At 41.5% G+C, this 23,443-nt stretch overlaps 1 protein-coding gene across 3 annotated transcripts; it reads right to left on the bottom strand.

Moving 5' to 3' along the window:
- SVOP (SV2 related protein) lies at positions 1–23,443 on the bottom strand. Of its 3 annotated transcripts, XM_068701156.1 has the most exons (17): positions 23,267–23,443; positions 22,690–22,784; positions 19,028–19,188; positions 17,346–17,431; positions 16,461–16,559; positions 15,622–15,693; positions 15,163–15,287; positions 12,485–12,548; positions 10,899–11,024; positions 9,756–9,884; positions 8,298–8,371; positions 7,891–7,967; positions 7,482–7,589; positions 5,894–6,005; positions 4,570–4,651; positions 4,244–4,333; positions 1–3,782 (listed from the first exon to the last, which is right to left on the bottom strand). In XM_068701156.1, exons 2-17 carry the CDS (start codon positions 22,722–22,724, stop codon positions 3,576–3,578), a joined length of 1,647 nt encoding a protein of 548 aa, XP_068557257.1. In that variant the 5' UTR covers positions 22,725–22,784; positions 23,267–23,443; the 3' UTR covers positions 1–3,575. The 3 variants fall into 3 exon arrangements, with proteins under 3 accessions (XP_068557257.1, XP_068557256.1, XP_068557258.1); XM_068701155.1 differs by having other exon boundaries at positions 22,690–23,443; XM_068701157.1 differs by lacking the exons at positions 22,690–22,784; positions 23,267–23,443 and adding an exon at positions 22,253–22,617.

Genomic DNA, 23,443 nt, shown 5'->3' with positions numbered 1-23,443 from the left:
TTTTACTGAAAAAACTATTTATTTGTTTAACATAAAATATTGAGTGTGGAATTAAACTATCCAATGTCGCATCGGGAACATAGGAACAAAAGGAGTATTTTACAACAAGCCTGATATACACAAAGTTTTTAAACATTAAAATGTATCCAGCTTAGAAACTGTACATTCAAACACAAGAAAACATTCAATGTTCTTTCGGCAAGCATTTAGGAATACTGAATCATTCCATCAAAGCACACTTGGAGAAGTATTTTCCCACAACAGCTTTGCACATGAAGATATTGGACAGTTAGCAAAACTCCGAATCCCACAATTCTGTTTGCTCTCAATTTTAATCCAAAATTATCTGACTTTATCTTTTTTTTTAAATGAACTAGCTCTATTAATTCCTCCATCAGTGAAAAATACTCGACGGTGTGTAAAACAATCTTTGGAAGCTTATTATATACATCAATGGTGTTGCCATATTAACAAAATATGACTTGTGATCGTTTATAGGCTATTGTGTATCAAGCCAAATTGTTTTCCATGTTTCGGTGAACTATCTAAAGTGTCCTCCCGTTATTAATAATATCCCAGCACCTGCAGAACCTGAACCTCGGTTTCCTACGTGTGCAATAGGCTCCTACTGATGGCAGCTGTGGTGGGCTCCTGCCTGTGCTCTCTGCTCAGCTCGCCCAAAGCCCGTGAATGTCCGTGGAGGCTCTCACAGACCTCACCCAGCTTTGGAGCATGCTGGAGGCATCTCTGTCTTTAAATCAAAGACCCAGAACGTGAAGCTGTCCCAGCAGGACCAGTCTTGGCACTCGTACCATTATATACATTCTCAATGCAGAATTTGTTAAAAGTGAAAAGCAAAAATGCCTTCAATATATATATATTTTTTTAATACTGTAAATGTCACAGGTTAAAAGTGAGCTACTCAACAGCATCAAAAGGCTTTGCATTACCGATAAATTGGTACCTGGGAAAAATGTTAATTGAAGTATGCTTGTGTGCGAGTTTATTAGATAGATATTCTTCTCTAAAACTCTCCGACTGCACATTTTGAAGGCCATGGCAATGCAGTCTTTTAAAGCTGTTGAATATTGACTGAGAAAAAATGAAGCGCTATGTGAACATTAACACTGGAAAAGCAGAATCTGAACCCCAAGGCCTCCAGTAACAGGCAGACAGACGCAGCAGCTCGGCTGTAAGGCGCCGTTCCTTCAGGCCACGGATTGCACTTTGCATCCACCCTGACCTCTGACGGGGGCTGAATTCCCCCTGAAGCCCTCCAGTTTTTGGGGTACACCGTGCTGTAAACATAACTAACTGCACAAATGCGTGGTGAGAAGAGACACGAGCCTCTGGGTGTGCCCGAGTGGGCAACCAGTCGGGGTGTCTGTGCTCGGAGGCAGCGCTGAGCTGCCCCAGTTTTACATTGGGAAAATTCCCAACCACTGCCTGACAAAAGGAGGTGAAAACAAATTCCTTGCGCTGGTTGTCAGCTCCGTGAGAGCCCTGTCCCTTTGCTGAGGACTGACTGGAACGTGAGGTTGCTGGAGGCTGAGCACAGGGGACGCAGACACAGCAGAGACAACGCGAACCGAACCCACACAGAGCAACAGGGGATGGACAGGGTGGTTCTACGTCCTCAGCCACAGCCACAGCGGGACCCCCAAAAGCCAAGCTGCATTTTCCCATCTGTGAGAAGGGAAGTTTGCCCGCTCACACCAACTGCTTCTGGAGTCTCTCACTGCAGTCACCATCATCCAGTGGTAAATGAGTGGGCAGACGCTCTGGTGCCTTGTCAAACTTTAACCTTTCTCAGCAGAAGATACGCAAACACAGAATATCAACAATCTCTTTGGCCTTTTTTTGTTATTAGTCTGAGTTTCCTCCGCTTCTTTAAGGAATTATCCACTTCTGATTTTCCTTCAGTGCTACAAACAGACAGCCTAACATGTCTTAGAGCATTATACCACACTACAGTGCTGCAAATCCCTAAGTGAAAGGTGAACCCCAACTGTGTTCATTTGTATTGCACCCAAACACGGACTCAGTGACCTGTTGTTGCCCCAGAGAAAAGGGGCCTGGTTCCCCGAATATTTAAAATAGCCTACTGTGCAAAATTTGTTGCACACTTACCTATGCTTATGTGAGACAACTGACCACACGTATTACAAAAATGTATTGCTTTCCCACAGCCTAGTGATTAGCATCTAGTCCATCTCACATTTGGTCGTGTGTTCCACAGTCTGGAATCCGTAAAATAAACCGAGACGTGGCTCGGGCAGGTCTCAGTTTCCTTACGTATTTCCTCGCTGCATGTCCACAGACTCTGAAACCTAACTCCCTGCATAGTGACAGATTTCAGACAAAGAAGACAAACGTATCCCCACCTGAACTTTTACATTCTCCAGGGTCACCGACCTCTGCAGGCTAGCTACGTCTGAAGGAGTGCAGCTCCTCTTCCAAGGAAGATCGCGGTTTGGCTCTTCCCAGGATTTTTGTATGTTTATGACATGATGCCAGATACATTCCTTTGTCACCAGCTTGACGTTGCAGTCGATGTACAATCTGCAGCTCTCGAGAAGTTCAGTCCAGCTGTCAGGAGATCAGCTTCTGTTGGGAGCCACTTGAAAGAGGCTCCATCCAAACCGCTACACGCAGCTGTTCCGACGGAGGCATCTTGATCGAAGGGCCTGGCTACACCACTGCGGGAACATACTTAGGCAAATTGAGCAGAAACAGACCTGGACCCATGCAGAAAAACACAGCGTGCATCTCCACACACACAGAGACACCAGTACAGCCGAAGCAGTCTTCACCAGGCAACAAACAGAGTGCTCAGTGTTTCTGGCAACGTTAGAAAAGTCAATTTCTGCTCCAAACCATCAAGATTTACATTTTTCATATGAGGTTCCATCTCTGCAACAAATACCACTCCTCACCAACCAAAACTACCTGCCTCGGGAGGCAGAAACATTCAGGAGACAGATTCCAAGCAGTCTCACTTACAGTGCCTGTTAATTCTCAAGGAGCAGAACCCGTAAGCAAGGGAACTAGAAAGCATTGGTTGGTTTGCTGTTACCTCATTTTGTTGTTGTCAATGGCTAAAAAGTGCAAGGCAGGCATCTAATTCATAAAACCTATCCTGTAGTGTATGGAATCCACCGTGTGCTATGCCAGGTACACAATAAATATAAATCTTTTGATTTTAGGCATCGAGAGTACATTATTTTAATTACAGCTTATACTGAGTGGCATTCAGTTAGCTATTTGCTTGACACGGGACATTTTAAGCTGAGTAGCTGACCATGCAAGCACAAGAAACTTAAGAAAAACCCTTCCTGCTAAATTTCAAATGATATCGGGATCAAATGCCTCTCAATACGGAAGCAAAGTTTTCATGAGTGTGAGCAAGGAGCAGTAGAGATGCGATTTGCTTGGGCTCAACCCAAAAGTTCCTGCAGTTTGACACATGACATTGGCAGTGACAGTATGGTCTGCTTTCTACGCTTCAGGCTTGGACTTTTGTGAACCATATCTTGATCAGATCATCCATTCTTTCCCCAGGATTTCGTGTCCCATCATTCCTGTGATCCAGAGTTTGACCTGGTGACTCCCGGGGAATGAGATCCTCTCCCAACCATCTCCTGTCCCCATTCTCTGTGGCTGGACTCCTGCAGTCCACGGCCTTTTGTTTCAATGGGTAAGAAGCAGGAAGCCACAGCGGCCAGCAGGCAACATCCACTGTAAACCACCAGTGTTAAATAGACTGAGGATTCCAACATCACCTGCAGAAAAAAGGCAGAAAATACAAAATAGTACTTACTGAGGCTTATCACAGAAAGAAGTGCAAATCCTAGTGTAGTAGGATGAATTTTAGTGCCGTGGCAATTTAACCCATTACAGTGCTCTCCAGCACAGGGAATATGGTTGGAAGGGAGACTACAGAAAGAGCTCTCTTGATCTGGGTTGTGCTCTTCCCCCTATTTAAGACCTATTTTTTGCAATGTTTTTCACAAACCACCCTTACATCCATGCAGCAGCCGGCTCCTTGGTTATTTATTCCCCATCATATGACCTCTGGAGTAAGAGGTAAAATCAGAGGTGAGCCTGAACTCTCCTCAGGAAACAGGCAACAACTCTCCTTCAATCCATCATGCACAGACTGCCCTTGGTACAGCCCTTGCAGCACAGAGGCAGCTTCTCCATCACCTTCCCGTGCCATCAGCCTCAGGAGGAGGGAATTTACCTGTGCAATGAACGGGGTTATGAGGGCTCCCACTCTGGCCATTCCGCTGCACGTTCCCAGCCCCAAAGCACGCGTGGCTGTTGGATAAACCTGTGAACAAAGCATTAAGCTGTTAACCCAAGTGGGCAGCTCTCTGCCCTTCCTTCTGTCTCCTTAATCAACGGAAATTAATAAGTGGCACTAGAGCACGTTCTGTTAGACAACGACAACAAGATCGTGAACTCATATCTGGGGTTAGGTCCGTTGAGAAGAGGTCATAAAAAATGACTTTCCCACCATGTTCTCACTCCCCTTAAATATTCTCATTACAAAATCAACCTCCTTACCTCAGGAGTGTAAACATAAGCAGCCTGAAATCCTCCTGAAATAAAAGCTCTTGCAATGAAGAGCAGCACAGTAAGAACATTTCTGCGAGAATAAAAAGGAGAGCAGTGTTTGGGATTGTTCTGTACAATCTGTTTGTTTAACTTGGAGGCAAGTGCAATAAAAAAATGCTAAATTTGTTAGAGCAATTCCTTTTGTTTTTTAATGAACCCTTTTTATTTTTTCTGGACCTTTAATATAATAATGATGCCAAACAACGTGCATTCCCACAACCACATCAGTTTTCTAAGTGTATTCATTCTAAATGACAGCTGCAGACTATTGAAATAAACAGCCAGTGCCTAAGCTTATCTAAATAAGAAAAATATATCCCATGTTATGAATGGTGGTAAGAAAAAAAGGCACAGACAAGAAGGAAATCAGACTGCAGCTTTCCTCTTCCATACCAAATGAATATTTGCAGCTTTGTAAGGTTTCTCATTATAAATTTTCTGTACTATAATGTTTCTTACAGTGCCTGAAAAGGTTTAAATTCAGACAGCTCTCCTCCAGCTACATTTTTGTTTCCTTATTCTTCAGCCCCAAGAAACAGACAGTGCTGCATGCATGTGGCACTGAGGCTTGATGCAGTCAGAGGCAGACTCTCAGTGCTCAGCCAGAAATTTGGTACCGTTAAGATCCAAGGACAGAGCTGCCAACTGACTTGTTCTTTGGGAAATCTGTGTGAAGGACAGATGCTGAGCAATATGAAAATGTGAAACCAAGTTATTCTAAAGTCAGGCCCCACTTATCTGCAATGACAACATCAAGCTCCACTCCCCCATGTCGTATGCAACTTGCGGTTCTCACATAATTGTGCTGTGGCACTGGGACCCCTGAGAGCCCACAAAAACAAGTGAAGAGGTCAGAGCTTCTGAATGGGAGGCACAGACTGGGCTCAGTTGTGAAGCACTACCCTGGTAATTATTACACAGTCAGCCTGGGGAAAACCTGAGTAATGAATGGCACCGGGAGAAGTACACGAACCAGCTACCGAGGCTCGTGACATCAGATCTGATTTTAAAACTGTCCAATGGCTACCTCCTAATCAGACATGATGTCTTAATTTCCCCTTTGGATTGTTCTGTCTGTAAAATTACAGTGAAGTATTTCTCATCTCCCACTTCTTTTAATTTTCTACCAAACCCTGGTGAGAAAACCTAAGATCATCCTTATTTTTCTCCAGTTGAGCACGACCAACTCACAGATTTTCAAACCTCCACTTCTGCTACAATCAAGAGAGAATGTGGATGAATCAGTACCACTTTTTCATTGTGTTTTACTTACCTTCCAACACAGAGGAACAGCAAAAGACTGCAAAACGAGAAGACAAAAAAGGACAGGGCCATGGTTTTCTTGCGGCCTATCCGATCAATAATCCACAGTGTTACTAACACACCTGTAGAAGGAGACAAGTTGACTGTTGGGAACAGAGCTCAGGTGGAGGTTGCATCAGCTAGCTTTTAACACAGGCTGTTACTAAGATTTGAAAAATTGTTGTCTTTTTATAATACTTTGCTGGCAGAGGCATCAGGCAGGGGAGTGGAGCAGACAGGCCCAGTCACTGGTACGACACGCAGAGCAGAAGCTCCATGTCTCAGATGATTTTGTGCCATGTTCACAGCCCCAGAGGTCCAAGCACCCACGTGCCTGCACATTCAGGGGACACAACCTGATGTAGGAGCAAGCAATCAACTCTGACATCTGCTAAATACTGGTTCTTGGCAGTGGTTACCAACCTGAGCACTGAAAATACCTGACTCATGTCTAACTGGAATATCTTTCATTCAACTTCCAACCACTGTACCCTACTAATCTTTCTCCTGCTAGATTTAAGGCTCTTTAGAACCTAGTATTTTCTTCCCATTAAGTTATTTACATGCTGCCATCAAATTACTTCTCACCTGCTCTTTAATAAAAGAAATGGATCAAGCTCTGTAAGTCTCCCAATCTCAAATAGTCCCTTCTGCAACTTTTCCGGATCTTTTTCAAAGCAGAGGTACAGCAAGTGTGAGGATTATGCAAGCATCAGTGTTGCCTGTGTCATTCAGAAATACCCCGTTATTATTTCTCACTCCTACTTTATTACGTCTCAAGATCAAATCAGTCTGGTCAGCTACAGCATGAGTCCAAGAGTACATACTGTATTCTCTCCACTGTACACTTACTTCCTTCTCAGAATGACAGTTATACAGGACAGCCTTCCCATTAGGTAGGGACTATGTGTATTTGCCAGTCACAGAAGTACAACTTTTCACCTATTAAGTGGCTTCTCTCTGAGTCCCTGAAACTACAATACAGAACACTGAACATATCCTGACCACTGCCTCACAGTATTACTTCAAACAGATTAATACTGAGAGATCATCTTCTACATGTGAAGAAGCAGTGGCTCTCATATACTATCTTGGTTGTCCTGTGTCAAGCTGTTCATTGAAATTCATTTGAAACTGACTAAAAATCAGGACTAATGCTGGACACAGAGCTTTAGGAAGCAAGTCCTCCATTGATTCACTATACCCACGATCCCTTTAAAATAGTTCTGGATAGTCATTTATGGATAAAAGTTCAAGCAATCCTGCCCCTTTGATTTAATTGTTACTCTTCCCCTGAATGTGTAATGTGTTGCTTGGATAGAATCCACAATAAGACAGGCCACTATAGCTTCACAAAGCAATTATTAGTGATTTTATCTGCAGAGATCACATGGACAGTGAAGAGAGCTACAGCTACTGCGTGTAATGCATATATCAAGCTGTCCGAGCTGAAAATACACTGATATTAGGCCAGACAGAAGAGCCCATTGCATTGCTGTACCAGAGTCCATTCCGCTCATGTTGGCAGTGAAGAACTGATGCTTCTTATCGCCACTTACCAGGGAATTCTGACAGAGTTGTCCAGAGCAGATCAGTGTAGTCTTCCTCTGTCAGATACTCACAGCTCAGGCTGCACTTTGCTTTAACTTCTTTCCTTCTACTGGAAACTGTGGGAGAAAAAAAAAAAAGAACATAATTTAAGTAATCTCTTCTCCGCTCATCTTCCTTTACTATGTCCTCACAATTCTTACTGCTGAAACTGATAGAAGAGAAGCATGGAAGAAACTCTGCTGAACAGCAGGTATATTCTGCCCAGAAGATACAGCTGGAACTGAACAGTTTTGATGCCTTAAAATTCAGACTGGCATCCACAGTCCTTTTCAAACTAACAGCAGAAAGTGAGCCAATAAAAGACATTCCATTGCTTTGCAGGGCATATTTAAAAAGAAGAGATGGACTAGTACTCACTGCTGCAGACATCTCCTGCTTGGAAGAACTCTGTAGTTAATAAAACTAACCCATAATATGAAAAAGCATTGGAAAACCTGCAAGGAAGAAAATAAGAGAGGAAGTTTCAGCTGACCAAACCTATAGCAAACAACACAAATCAAAACTGAACTCACTGTGTGAGGACTTCTGCTAAGTACTACCTCAAAGCTATTTCCTATCAGCATTTAGAAAATGAAAGAGCAATTAGATCTAGAATGCTAGTGGCTGGGTGGTTTAATAAATTACAAATCAATACATTTATTTATTTATTTATTTATTTATTTTGAGGAAGAGGAAGCTGTTGTATTTTAGTGATACTATAAAATACCTCCATCAAAAGCCATTTAGAATTGTGCTGGCACCGAGCCATTTATATTTTCTCTTACCATATAAACCAGAGTAACAACGTGGTCCATCTAAAATGTGGTGTAAAAAGGTCCCTCATTTTTCCTCTGTCTTCCTGTTGAAAATAAATGGAAGTCAGACAATCGTGGTACTCACTGGTCCTGGACTGGAGGACGTATGGTAGCAAGGGAAACATAACACAAAGTATGATGTACTATAGCTCAGGATAAGTGTTCAGTTTCAGCTTGGGGCTTTTCAGGTTGGAGGAGCCACACTGAAGCTGGAATCCTCTGCTAAGTGGAATTCTCTGGGAACACAACATTATCAAAACAGTTCATGCACAGGGCAGGCTTCACAAGGGAGGTGAGAATCTATCTGAACAAGGAGAGGCTGGAAAGAGGTAGAGCAGAACTTTGCCAATCCTCAGCTGACACATGATTCATGTGGCCCACAGTCAGCTCTGGTAAATTAGCACAGCCCATCAGGGCTTCTGATCTAGGGTGAGGTCCCATGGAACTATAAGCAGCCCTCCGGCAAGCAGACCCCTTTTAAACTGAGTGTTTCTTAGACAGACAGACAGGCAGGCTCAGCACATAAACTTGTGGTTAAGGAAAAGTGCTTTCCCACCCCACCCTGAAAACAGAATCTTCCAAAACTCGCAGACCATCAAAAACTTGCACAGCCCATCAAAATTACCCTAACTGAACCAAGCATTTGTGAAAGGCACAGGATCTCCAGTCGTCACTGATGCAGACCAAAGAAAATCAAACCTGTATTTCCAATTAGCAAGATCATTACCAACAGGCTCCTGCCTAGTTCTACAATTTTGCTGTTGTTCAAACCTATGGGTCTCCCTCTGCTGTCCCTGATTGCTGGCTAACTTTCTTTTCTTGTAACTTTTCTTGTAACTTTCTTTTCCTATAAAAGCCTGCTCTTTGTTCTGTAAACGCAGAGCCACTTTGTATGTTGACAGGGGTGCTGAAAAGTTGGCCATATAAAACTAAAGAGAAAAGAAATCCAGTGCAATTCACACAGTAATATAATACAGCTCAGAAGTAACAACTTGAATTATTCCATGCGTTAGGACTGAATAGGAGCTTGTAGCTTTCCAACTCCACAAAACCAGGATTAGATCCAAAATGAGCTACAGCTAAAGGGTCCAATTCCACCTTGCCTCATGAGTTTAGGTCTGGGAATTTTGATCTGAGCTCTCCTACAGTCATGAGATCTGATCTTCTTTAAGGTCTTAAAGAGAAACAAAATAACATTTTGAGGGTCCTTTTGACTTTTGGGATTTTCATGTAAATAAAAGTGTAGATAGTAAAGGCTAAGTCTTCCTCACTGTGGAATAGATATACGTGATCATCTCTCATGTTTAATTAGTGGTTGAGACATCAAAATTAAATTTAACATTGATTATTTGCTTATAAAAATACACATGACTGTAGCACAGTTTCACTACATCCCACATTATTAAGGTGTCTGTTACCTGTACCTACCTGTCTGGAAATAATTAATTTTCCCAAGGGCATCGGAGCTCCATTTTCTGTTGCTATCCGCTTTAAAGTGGCAATTGCTTTTTCTTGATTTCCAGATAATACATCATACCTGGCACTTTCTGGCAGCCACTAGCAGAGCAAAGCACATCACATGCACAAAGATGTCAAAAACACAGCAGTACACAAACTGGGGACTTTCTCTGTGGGTTTACAGTGGGAAATCTCCGTGCCTCCAGCAGACTACTAACATAAGAAGGGATCACAGAACCAATCTTTAACAAATCAGAAAAACATCTTTGTGTCAAAGGTCAAGTTCCTTATTAGGCTTTAAGAAACTGCAAAACAGCACTTTCACCATAAAGTCAGAACTCCAGCCTAAATCTTTCCCTTCTGTTGCCTCATTTTCATTCTTGAGAAATATTAGACATTTTTGCAGGATCTTGGCATTATATTTTCTCAGTGGGAAAGGCAGAGCATCCAGGGCAGATAACAAGATGCTCTAGGCATTACAAAATTTGCATTTTTAAGCTCCTTTTAAAAACAGTGCATGTTAGCACTTGTATAACTGTTTGGAGGTATTCCTGAAAAACAATGACAGCGACTAAGGAATAATAAGAGCTGCTAAACAACCTGACAAGGATATACATGTTTGAGAAGACTGAATGAATGGCAGACATATTACCTAATAGCACACCGAAGCTCAGGTTTAACTTAAATACATCCTTATTTAAGAACCTGCACTATGCAGATTTTACCCCTGGCTTGGGTCAGTTTTTTGGATGGACATTAATTACAGAAGTTATGAGTTTTGGTAAAATAATTTAAGAATCTAAAGAGCAGTCAGGAAAACAGCAACAGATTTTAATAAAATGTTGATTCCATTGAAATGACTTGAAACAAACTCATTAAATTGGAAAGAGATTGCCAGGCCTGATTTGGCTTCATAAATTCCAGCCCACCATTGTCCTCTAGCAATTACAGTCACATAAACACAGTTCTCACTGCACTGTCGTTACTAGTACTCTGCTGAAACAATGGAATTTTTGTCATTATTTCAGATGTTTCACAAATACATCAACTCAAAGCCCAAAAGCTGTCACAATACCCTTCAATCAGGGTACACATCTTTAGAAAAATACCTACAAAACATAGGACAGCAAAGAGCAAAAGTGGAAGGGCAGAAAGAATGAGAAGCCACCGCCATCCAAGAGTGGGCATCACCAACACTGCCAGGAGGACTTCAAACACGGTCCCAATAGCCCAAAAGACCTGCCACAGGGAAAAGAAACAGTCAGAAATGAGAATGAGAATGTTATTAAGGCATTCTTTGTAGCATTCTAAAATGTGCTCTCATGGGACAGCTGGAGAGAGAAATGCCAGAGACATTTCAAATATGCACCACTGTATTCAACAGAAACCCAGACATTTAAGGGGATTTGTTTACATGTTGCAGAAGCTCAGTTCTGAAAATCTAGCATCGACTTTCTTTAGACACTCATGATTAACTGTAGGTAGCTTCTCATCATGAAAGGACTCATCACATTGTGCTTCTTAAGCAAAATAACTATTAACATCTGTCTCTGGGTATTATTCCCCTCTATCACTATGAGATTTATGGTATTTGTTTTCCTTTACCAAACCAAGCTACCAAAGCCACAGAGTTTGTCCTGCAAATGAAAGAAGGAATTGATAGCTTCCTGGCAAGTAATGGAGCTGGCATCGTCTTGCATATCTTAGCCATGCACGGTTATTCTCCTTTGGATTATGAATCGGCACAAGGACTAGTTTCCTTTTCCTGTTAGCTCACTATTTAATGCTCAGAATATATTTCTAACCCAGGGTTGCTCTGAGGTAGCCAAACTGTGGCAGAACAAAAGTGACACAGAAAGGCGTCATTTACCTACTGAACTCTGTTTCCAGAAGATTAAGCAACTGAAAGTAGGATTAGCCAGCAGTTACCTTAGAAAACTGATTTTGTATTTGAGAAGCTGTTTGGATTTAGTATTTTTCATGAGGATATTGCTTCTGAATGGACTGATGCAGACAAGTAACGGTACTGTTCTCTGCTCAGCACTGGCACCCTTCAACCATCCGTTCAAGGGCTGCATATGTTGCCTTAAAGTATTTATAAGGCAAAATTCTGCGCTCTGTGACTTTGATATATTTGGAGTGAGTCTGGAGAGCTGAATTTAGCTCTCAATTTACTGAACAGTCAGTTCTCTGTTATCCAGTAGTGAGCTGTAGATTAATTTCACCATGGCATTAGGTCATACCCAAAGGGCTTCCTTCATGCTACCCTTAGAAGTGCTGGGTGCTTGGCACTGGTTCTGGGACCACTAGCCTTAAGTGCTGGAGAACAGGATGCAGGCTTGTCTTAGCTCACTCCATGTGAGTATTCACCTCAGAAATATGGGAAAAGGAGATTTCAGGCACATATCCTCATGGTATTGAGGAATACAAATGCAAACCCTCCTAATCTGGATCTTCACGAGCCAGCTCACATTAGCTCGGAGCACAACAATAACTTATGCAGCACTGGATGCATGTTCATTTGCAAAAAGGCAGACCAGCAACAAGTGCAAACCCTTACAAAAATGCAGTATGCTGCTTTCAGACCTGAACTAGATCTAGTGTATGAGGTTAACCTCAGTTCCACACTAACTGAATGGATGTAAGCAACAGCAGAATTTGTCCCCCTCCAGACCAGTACATATAGCTACACTGCTCACCTCTATTAATAAAATGCATTTTGCTCTGGCTTTCATTGGAAGGAATTCAGCATATAAGGTTACCCTGTAAAGAGTGAACATTGAGAAAAATGTTACATTAGCACATCGAGAGATGTTCAGACAACACACACTTGTTTTTTATTAAAATCACCAAACCCACAATGGTCTTCAGAGCCACCAAGACTGTGGACAGTGTTCAGGCTCCACTGGCTACAACAAAACAATCTTTTTTAGTTTATCATTGCAAGAGAGGACAAAATTTGCTCTGTTCATGTGACTTTGTGACACTATAGTTGTTGGCTAAATGTAGCAGTTCTTGGAGCATGTTTTCCTACCATTGCTTTGGGCTGGGACAGGCATGATGCCTGTATTTTCAATGTGGTCCATCAGCAGTCAGCACAAACGCTTGCTAGGTAAAGTATTTCCTCAGGGCTTTACAACTGGCTCAGTGAATTTCACATTGGCCTACTCTGCCAGGTTTCAATTTTCTAAGAGGTAAATACTTTCTAGATCTGATTGTGTTACTGGTATACAATAATAACAATACTTAACGTATAACACTGGTAAATAATTTGCATTTTTTTATCATGGGAATTCAAAAAGAAATCGTCTAACTTTGCAGAGTTGTTTCATAACTGTGCCAAGAAGTAATGGTACAGCTTCTGTATGAGTATTTGCTGAGGATGGAACCCCAGGGCCAGCAGCCAGCTGAGGCTCTCTTGTCCCCTTCAGTCTGGAAAGACTTGTAGTACTTTGCTCCTACTCTATTTGCATTCCACTGACTCATCCTGTTCCTGCCTGTAAACTCCTTAGGCTTTCTTTAATGCTTGTGGCAAAATTCCTTCTCACTTGAGAAATGGTGGATTGATCTCTAACTTCCCAGAATTTGGTTCATCAAAGTACGCCATTAAATCAGTAATTAAGAGGAAAAGGAACAAGAATCATGTCATGAAATGTAGAGCAGTTCCCTGTATATCACAGCAGGAATCAGAGAAAAAATAATGCTATAAAGAATTATTCTCTTTAGAGAATACAACACATCTTTGCAAGACTAGAAGCTGGAAAAGTGAATGATCATCCTCAGGGTTACATAATATCTCACAGAACATTCCAAGAGGAGGTAATTTATTACTGCTGGATGCATTCTTTTTAATAGCACCTTTCACAAAAATTCTCTCTCGTATCCATTGTAGAATACAACAATACAATGATAAAGATGCCTACGTCATTCCACTGAAATTCAGCTACTCACTTCCAAAGTTATACAGCCTACTTAATATTAGATAGGAGATATTTCTCCCGTTACTTACATATTTATTCTTTTTGTCAAAGGTATCACTGTTATAGTAAGAGCAAGAAAAAGGCTCAGCAGCAATGGAATGCACTCTGAGTTCTGTAACCATCTCTTCTTTGTCTCTCATTAAGTCACGTTGCCTTTGTGTTTTATCCACCCCTCTCTAAAATGTCATTAGCTGAGCTGCAGCCATTCCACTGAGGCTCTGTGGAACAACACTAATACGTGTTTGCAGTACAAGGCATTATTAACTCTGACACTTTGTCTTTGTTGTTCTCCTGCTTCATTCCAGTTGTGCTCAGTTGGAACTGCATGGCAGAAACTGCCTCACTGCTGGTTGATACACGGCAGGCTAAGAACTTTCCTTTTTTACACACCCATTATGCTTTTGTGCAGCTTCTGAAAGAGGTCACGTGAGCAGAAAAAGAAAATTAATAATACTATGATGCTCCATCTCAGCTCTGAATCTTTTATCTGGGAATGGCAGTAGAAAAGACAGGATATTGACCTGCCTTGTGAAGAAGTCTATGAGCCATCAATCAAACTTAGGCTCTGACTACTCCGAAATAGCACCTCCATGGGGCAAAATATCAATTATTAATAAGGATAAAAGACTACACGGAGAGAGAATAGATATACTCATCCCTTTCCATTTATAATTAAAAGCCAAGAGCAAATTTATTTATTTAAAGTGGAAAATTTAGAAATCCTCCTCTTAAGTGAATGGAATGAAGTAGTAGAGAAATATCCTGATGCTACTTTCGTGTTAGAAATGTGTCTGAGCCATTAAAATACTTCAACTGCTCCAGGTTTGGATGATGTGAGTTTGGAATTCCAGTTCAGGTTCAGAACCAGAAGATCAGGCTATGATTGAACGATAATCTGGAGTTCTTCTAAAAAAACACCAGTAGTCAGGGCTTCATTCTACCCCTTCGTTCTAACTCCAAGCTTATTGCAACAAGTCCACATCATCCCTTACTGACTTCCCTAATACAATCTGGCAATGCAGTGTTTGGGCACAGCTACCAAACACTGTCTGTTGTGTTTTATCCAATTCTAGGAGGGCTACCTGGGCCTCTCATTTTCAGCACAGTTTACCTGAGGGAATGAGAGAAGCTTAACAGGTCTCAGGGCACACAACATATTACTTTTAAGTAGCCAGCTCATTCACATGGAAGTCTTTGTAAATCTGATTCGCTTCAGTGATGTATTAGATATCTTCAAAGCCTTCTCAGGGTTAAATGTATTAGTTGCGAATACTAAAAGAAAAATGAGCTTGGGACAGTGAAACTGTGGAACGTCTTCAATTTGATACAAGCATTTTTAAAAACATAAACCAAAGAAGATAGAAAAGAGAAATTTGGACTTGTGAATATTTACTTACGACTGAGGCACTCCTCCAATGCCAAAGCCCACCAGGCCCCTCAGCACCAAGATCCAGCTGTACACCGGTGCAAAACCACTGAGGATCCCATAATAGAGTGTCCATAGCACACTGATCTTTAGCCCCTGTATTTAACAAACAAGCAAGAGGAAAAGAAAGTCTCTGCTGTTACACAGATTAACAAAATGTAAACTAGAGCTTAAAACCCAGAAAGTGCCAATGCTATTTCTGTAAGCCCAATAGCTAAAGGTTTCCTAATGACTGGAGAAAGGTGGCACGGGTGGTACCACAACAAGTTACCTGATGTAAGTGATGCATATATGTGCCCATTCACAAACAGAGCACAAAGTTCCTCTACTTGTACAAAGAATCCATTTAAATGATTTGTGAACATCACGCAGTAGAACACTCACACTGCAGCAATACTTGAATATATTTCAGTAAGAGCTGAAGACTTACTGTTTTCCTCCCATACTGATCTGAAATGTTTCCCCAGAGGGTGGAACTGGACATCATTCCCACAAACACAACCTATGAAAAAAAAAAAAAAAAAGAAAAAAATCTTCCCCTTAACAACAAGACAAGTGAAAATTTTTGTATGTCAGCAAAGAAAACGCAGCTTCACAATTAAAGGCCCCCCATGACTTTAACTTCTTTAAATTTAATGAGTATTTTGATCAATTTACACAAAAACACAAATAGTATCAAATCTACAGGAAAAAGAAATGTTGCAGGAGTTAAAGTGCACACAACACAACAGAGGCATATGCTGAGAATAGGTTCCCCAAACAATTTTTTCTTATCTCCAAAGGCATTACATGTTTCCAACATCATAGCCCCATTCTTGGAGGTGGTATTATAAGAGCTTTGCTTGCAAAGATCACTGGATGATCCACCTTGAAAAGTGACTGCTTGCTCTTTCCCTTATGGCTCCCAGTCTGGCTATGTACAAGGGAAACGACATAGAGTGAAAAGGATTTTCAGGAAAGATGGCCAAAATTTACAATTTTATTTTTTAAATTAGTTAAATGGTTTGAATTTTAGGATGAATCCGAGTCACTTCATATATTTTCCTAGAGATCACATGAAACTTTGAAACCGAAACTTGCAAATTTTCCTCAGTTTCCCCTAAGTTTCTTCTTCAAGCTCTGGTTTTAATAAAGAATCTGATTTCTTTTAAGCCAAACACAATTTGTAAAGGTCATGAACAGAATCAACTTTGGGATCTAAAGCACAATATCTGAACAATGAGTGGAAAAACCTTACAGAATACAGGAGCTGTCAGTTATTTTTCCTACCGATGTGAGCAATGCAACCTGCCAGCTTGGTAATCGCCACTCACAATGAAGCTGAGGAGCTAGGATACTTAAAATCATCATTTCCATAGCATCTGCCATCTAGAAAGGTAAAAAAGAAATAAGAACAAATAACTGACTGAAAATTCGATTGACATAGCAGTTCATAATCCATCATCTTGAAATTAACTTTGGTTCTGCTCATGCGATTTCCACTCTGCAGGTGAAATAAAACAGTTATGTTTGCAAGGTACAGTGAATGTACAAATTCCACTACTGACTTAGGATCTGAACCACGGCAGACTGCAACCTTACATGTAGATGATAGCCAGTAAATACAGGCTTGAGGTATTATTACCCTAAATATACCACAGTAAACGTAACAAATACCACTTCAGAAATAGCAGACAAGTGAAAACAAAGCCTGTCTTCCTGTTCTTGATACCAAAGCTAAAACTACGAGTACTGGCCCGCTGTTCACCTGAAAAGAGATTACAAGAACAATAATGTTGACTAATATAAGAAGCAGAGAATGTAGCTAATGGGATGAAATGTGGTAAAATCACTGACTGAAGACTGAGATCTGTCTCTGTAGGAATAGCCTAGCACACTTTTCATTTGAAACAAGTATTTGAAGTAGAGAACCAAAATGATTTTTCAAACCCTGACTTATAACAACTTCAGCAACAGCAAAACCAACCAGCCACTCATTACCTCTACATAACAAGTTTGAGTCCAGCTGTGATTTTAGAATTTTAGGTAACACTCTTCATTGCACAACTATCTGTTTAGAGATTTTTTCATCTACAGAGAATGGCTACATAATTTAAAATCACTTAGATACTCTAACTAGTGATCATGCAATTGACCTTCATAAAAATTACTTGCCCATGCCAATCCAGTAATGATAGAGAGCTTCCACTGGAACTTCCCAAATCCAATGGCTTCCACCGCATCTTCCACCATGAAAGTATCTAGAAAGAAAACAATTCCAGTGCAGAAGTGTATTCCTTTCCTAGTAAGACACATCCCTTGAGACAGCATTTTCTGTCAATGCAATTACTTATTAATTGGATAATCTGCTTAGGTTTAAAATAAATAGCAGAGCTACCTAGCTTTTATCCAAATCTTACCCAGGAAAATCTCTATGGTTTTCGGGAATTGTGCTAAAGCCGACAATCTTAAATATTCATAAAATATTTTATTCACGTAGAAGTAAATCAGTGTAGCACCAATGACTTCGGTATATTTTCAGCTTACTACTACCAAGAGTGACTGGACCAGCCACTCACTTGCAACTTCCTCTGCTGAGAAGTATATATAATACTATAAAAGATATATATAAGTATATATAATATATATACAAGATATATGTAAATATATATAATACTATACAAGAGATGGAAAGTGCAGAAGAATATTTTGTTGAATTGAGAGTCAAACTGTAATTATTTGAATGAAGAATTTTCCCAAGACATCCAAAACTTAAAAAAGTTTTGTTACAAATGCTGATGGTTGTTTCCCACATTGCCATGACCTCATTATTTTGTGCTATCTGAAGAGGCTAAGATATATCAAATTCCTTTGCTCAAATGCAAAATGAAAAATACAACCAAATTTCGATCTTCAAGTTGCTTTAATCAGTTTAAGTTTCAATGATTTAACACTTCCAGCAGCTCATAAAGTACATTTGCCACAGGAAAGCTTTGTCTAGCTAAGAGTTGGACACCCTCACAAAACAAAAGACCAAACACAAACCAAAAGGAAATCAATCAAAACCCAACTGATAAAGCAGAGATGTCACAGGACCTGAGTCTGTGACTGCAACCCAGGCATTTGATGTGTTGGCACTGAAGCTCACTGTACTGGCAGGCTGCATCGCTTGCACTTTTTTGGGTAGTGTGCCAACTGAAATATTCTACATATATCTGCAGACTTGCATTGATGCACTGAGTCTTTCAAGAAATTCATCCAACTCACTCCATGCTATTCTGGCTTCCTATTGCATCAATATGTTAACAAATAAGACTCTGGGAAAACAGCCATCCTAGAAAATTTGAGTATGTCTTGTGCTAAGACTAAACCAGCACTTCTCATGCCTTCTGAAGTGGTGTTACCTTCAGGGCAGTCAGCACTTTTTTCCTAGGCAGAAAGCAGAGGCTGGGATGGAAATTTATTCTGTCCCTCTTGTCCTCTAGGCAAGTGGCAGACAGGGACACCACAGAGGTTTCCCGCTCAGTTGAGCCACGTGTAACTGTTCCAGTAAACTTGGAGATGATTTCGGAGTACCGATCAATTTTAAAGGAAACTTTAGCAAGCTGCCTATCTGAAATCAGCCATGACAACTGGATATACGGCTCCTTAAAAGGGTCTAGTACTGGTAATATAGAATCAAACACAAAGAAATCATCATTCTAAATCATCATTTTCAGGTACAACCTAATTTACCCGTTATTGTTTCCTTTTCTGATCGGGGGATCCTTAGCTTCTCTAAACCCAGTGTATTCATCCTGGCTGATGTGAGGAGGCCACACTTTTTTTCCGTGAAGGAAAACAAGAAACGTGCTCACCATCAGTTGGGTTGGCAAATTCTTTTGGCACTGCAGCTCCATCCTCTAGCTCGACAGCCTCTAGCTCTGTCCGAACACCCTCAATCTGAATTTCATGTTCTCCTGAAATGGCATCCTCTTCTGACCTTGCACTTTCCCCAGTGCGGCGAAACTTGACCACCCTGAGAATACAGAAATGAGGATTAACACTTTGCTGGGTCTTTCCCAGGTTGAAGCTGTGTTTGGTTAGTCTTGAAGGACTATTTGGTCAAATAGCTGGCAGCTTTCCCACCACCCTCCTGTCTCCATTTCACAGTCACAGAGAATGCTGCGACTTTTATTTGTATCTGCTCTTAAATATGGTAACCTGCTGGTTGCTACTATCATTGGAAAAACTGCAGAGCCACACTGCTATGGGATATCGTTATCATTTTTGTACAAATAGGATCTCATCATAGTAATATATAAAGTTATAATAATATACACGTTGTAAACGTGCAAAGAAATGCATGGTGATGATTCTGTGACTATAAATATGATTGCTTTCATCTTGTCTTGAACTTAAGTCTTCAATATCATGTATTAATTAAATACCTGTATTTTAAGAAACTATTTGATTTCCAATACTTGGTTCATCTGTGCATTTTTGAATCTGTAGCGAGGTGGGACAGAATAAGAAAGTAATCAGAGGATATTTCTTCTTTCACTAAAACCAAATTAGGACTGAAGGGTGTACCAGCCTGACAGTTACAGCTGTGGCTTATGACATATTGATTGCCATGTGAGTGCCATGCTCACAACTGCCCATATTTTACATCATTTCTGGCACTATGTGAGTGGGAATTGGCTAATCTCTGCAGTGAGACCAAGGAGAGAACAAGACACGAAAACAGAACTTTTTTGCTCAACTGCCACAACTTTCACATTTTGATGAAGAGTGATTTGGGGCAATGCTTCATGTAATATGGAGTAGGGTCATTCTCCATCATGTCGCTTTCATGAGATGAAACAAAGATTTGGAAACAGATCTACCATATCTGGTGCAACACACTCCTCAGGCCTCCTTCACTCTACCTGCAACATCAGTGTAATTTTTTCACCCTGGCAAACAGCAATTTCTTGGGCCTCATTGAAGCATTTTTCTGGAAATGGATTAAGGTAGTCTTGCTACTGCCTCTCCTGACTTCCAACACCTCAGTGTTTTAATGCTACGATAAGGATTAGCAAAGAGCCTCCTGAATTTCAGTTTAAACCTTTGGCTTAAAGGTTGCCAAAACTAAACTATCAGCATCCTTGCCAGCTGCAGCTGCAGCAAACTGACATGCATGTACGACATTTGTAAAGGTGATCTGGAAGGCTTTGTATATTTGGCAATCTTATTTTCTCTTACAAGGGTTGATGACACAGTCAATACTTAATATAAGGGCAAAAAGATGGGCAATCTACAAAACTCCAGTAAATTGATTTTGGTCCAGTGGTGACCAAGAGGATGGAGGAATGAATATCTCAGTCACCCATGGGGTCTACAAATAAAGGAGTCCTGGCCACAACCAGCCCTTTGGTTGTTCTCTGTTGTAGAGCCATATAGTGGAGGGATCCAGAACATAGATATATTTTTTTCAAAGTCCTGGCACCTCATTTCCCTGACCACATCCCGTCTGGGGAATTGCACATGCTCACCAATGATATTCTGGCAACATCCTGGAGACAGAAGCACAGAAATAATTTTGTGAGGTTATCACTCACAAACATTTGATTTGCAGGCTGTTGAGATGTTTTGGGACTGTTTTTTTGGCCGAGTACAGAGGGCATCCCAAGATACGTATGGGGTAAATAGTCATTGTACTACTTCAGTAATGTTCTCAGCTGCAGCAGGACACAAAAAGCTTTTCTCTCACCTTTGTTTCTTGGCAGACAAAGAGCAGATTGACAAATTTTGTTTCCTAGGGTAACATTTGAAGGTCTTAAACATAAGCACACAGAACAAAACTCTAGGCCTCTTCAAAATGAACAAGAAAACTAAACTGACCAAGAATTCTCTCAGTTTGGGAGCATTCTTTGCTCAGTTATAAGAAAAGATGAACAGAATCATGAAACTTCCCCAAGTTCAGGTTCTTAGTTTACTTATTTACTATAATTTTGGTAGTCCCAAAGCCTGATGCAAAGCCCATTGAAGCACATGGACGTATTTTCTCCAGATTTCAGGAGGTCTGAAGTGCCATTACTCCAGGGGATTATGACTGAATCTCATTCATACCATCTATCCTGGCAACTATTCAGTGCTCTAGCAAGCCACAAGCAAAACTTTTTACACTAATAAAAGCCTTTCTGACCATAAAGTACCCGATCACAAAACCACAAAACCCCTGTGTTACTGTTTCATACTGTGTAATATTTGTTCAAGTAGACTTTCAGAACTGACCATTTCGGAGACGATGGTTCCAGATGCTGTACAAAGGTACAGTGACTGATCTAAAAATCGTAAATACTTCAGTGGCAATCTGAGTAGAGAGCTCCCTGGCCACCTTCCTCATCACAGCAAATAAAAGAAAATGGTTTTCACTTAAGAACCTATGAAGCAAACTGACACAAACGAAGAAAAACACACAGAGGCATTCACTGTTCCGTACTTCCTAATTTTTTCACAGCTGAGACATCTCAGTGAGAGGCATTTGTTTGCAAGATCTTACAGTATGGAATAAATCTAATTATACCTACATTGAAAAGTACTTTAGAACATTTTTCTGAGCTTTGTTTAAAAAGAAAAAAAAATGGGAAAAATGGCCTAATGAAATCATGTCTCATTCTTTTTACTTACGAGCTGAATGCAACTGAACTCAGTATTTGAAAATACCAGGAGTTCAAGTCCATTTTCCCAACTTATTAGAAATGTTATGGGACAGTTTGTTCTGTCATTGACACGAGCTCATTAATATTTAAAATCAACTTTAAACATTCATTCCCTGCCGTGCAGACTCAATGGTTTACAAACAGGAATGTGTTTCAAACCACACGATAATGGAGCATTAGGAGAAATGCACTTATTTTGAAAGAAAGCATTTTGAACTCATGAAAAGGAAAGGAAATCCTGCTGTTAAAAGGCAGCAGCGCTTTTATCACCTTCTTGCACAGATCTAACAACCACATCCCAACAGCAAGGAGTTTGTCATAAACAACAGCATTTTCCCTGTGCAGCAGCGTTTGCTTCCCTGAAACACACAGTTAGCAAGTATTAATGATACTCACTGCACACACAGCTTTGCAAAAAAAAGGTTGCAATCTGCAATCAGTTCACTGCACGAAGCAGGAAGCCGAGGAAGATGCCTTCCCTAGCACAACATTATTTACAGATGCAATCCACCTTGCAAATGCAATAGCAGTGTTTCCTCACAGAAAATCTTCTGGCACTTGCAGGGTTTTATTCCACCCCTCCTTATTTCTACCAGCCATCAAGTTCGTGCAAGGATTAAAATGGAGTGAATTTATATAACAAACCGACCCCTGCCTGCGTGCCCCAGGATGCTGAACCCAGGCAGCTACACAAGGAAAATGGCCTGCTTCCCGGGGCCTAAGACACTTCCCCGAAATAATTCCCTGCAAAATCCCCAGGATGCACACCATCCCCGCAGCCCGTTGAGCAGAAACCCCGCGCATCCCCGCTCTCCCCTACCGGTGCTACTTACGGCAGCTGTCTCAGCTGGAATAAATCATCCTCCATTGCCGGGCTGCGTTTGGAGGAGCTGCTCTCATCGCTCTCGCATGGCGGGGATGGCTGGAGCTGCGGGCAAGCAAGCGCGGGCGGCTGGACAGCTCCGGCAGCCCGCACTGAGCGGCTGGCCACGGCACGGCACGGTTGGGAATAGCACAGCGTGGCACAGCTCACAACAGCACAGCACGGCGTGGCACGGCTTGGAACGGCACGGCACGGTGGGTAGAGGCGGCAGGCAGCAGCGACTCCCTCCCCGTGCTGTGCCGTGCTGCTGCGGGCAATGCTTGCCCCTAAAAATGAGGTGGGCACCGTGGAGGTGGCTTCCCTGTGGGCTGCTGCTCCCAGAGGGCTGCGGAGGGTCTTCCCCGAGCTCCCAGCACTGGCAGGTGGGATGCAAAACTGTCCCGTCGGTGAGGGGCTCGGCAGAGAAGCCCCCACATGGTTATTGAGCTGCTGAAGATGCTCGGGGACCGGTCCCATACGGGGGGTTCCCAGTGTGCGCCCCTCAGGCTCCGAATGTGATCACTGTGTAAAAAATCACACTTATCTACCTGGAATATTCATCTCTGTAGACCTTTTCCTTCAATTGGTAGAGAAAATTGACCTGTGCCTAGGCCTGCACTTACAGAAGAATCCTTCCTAGGGAAAGGCCTGCAGGAAAAAATCAAGAGGAAAGATATGCCAGGAAGAGGACCGAAAGCTTTCTGGCATGGTTAAAATGTAAAATT

This window comes from Anas acuta, chromosome 17, assembly GCF_963932015.1.
Source record: "Anas acuta chromosome 17, bAnaAcu1.1, whole genome shotgun sequence".
In the NCBI taxonomy this organism is placed as follows: Eukaryota; Metazoa; Chordata; class Aves; order Anseriformes; family Anatidae; genus Anas; species Anas acuta.
The sequence above is the reverse complement of the archived record's forward strand: the minus strand, read 5'-3'. Positions and strand labels throughout refer to the sequence as shown.

Coding starts and splice junctions, on each gene's coding strand:
- SVOP (XM_068701155.1), bottom strand. CDS start 23,195: ATGGGACCGGTCCCCGAGCATCTTCAGCAGCTCAATAACCATGTGGGG. Junction 8,372..9,755: donor AATTAATTATTTCCAGACAG/GTAGGTACAGGT, acceptor TATTTTCAACAG/GAAGACAGAGGAAAAATGAG. Junction 6,006..7,481: donor AACTCTGTCAGAATTCCCTG/GTAAGTGGCGAT, acceptor CTCCTTCTACAG/GTGTGTTAGTAACACTGTGG.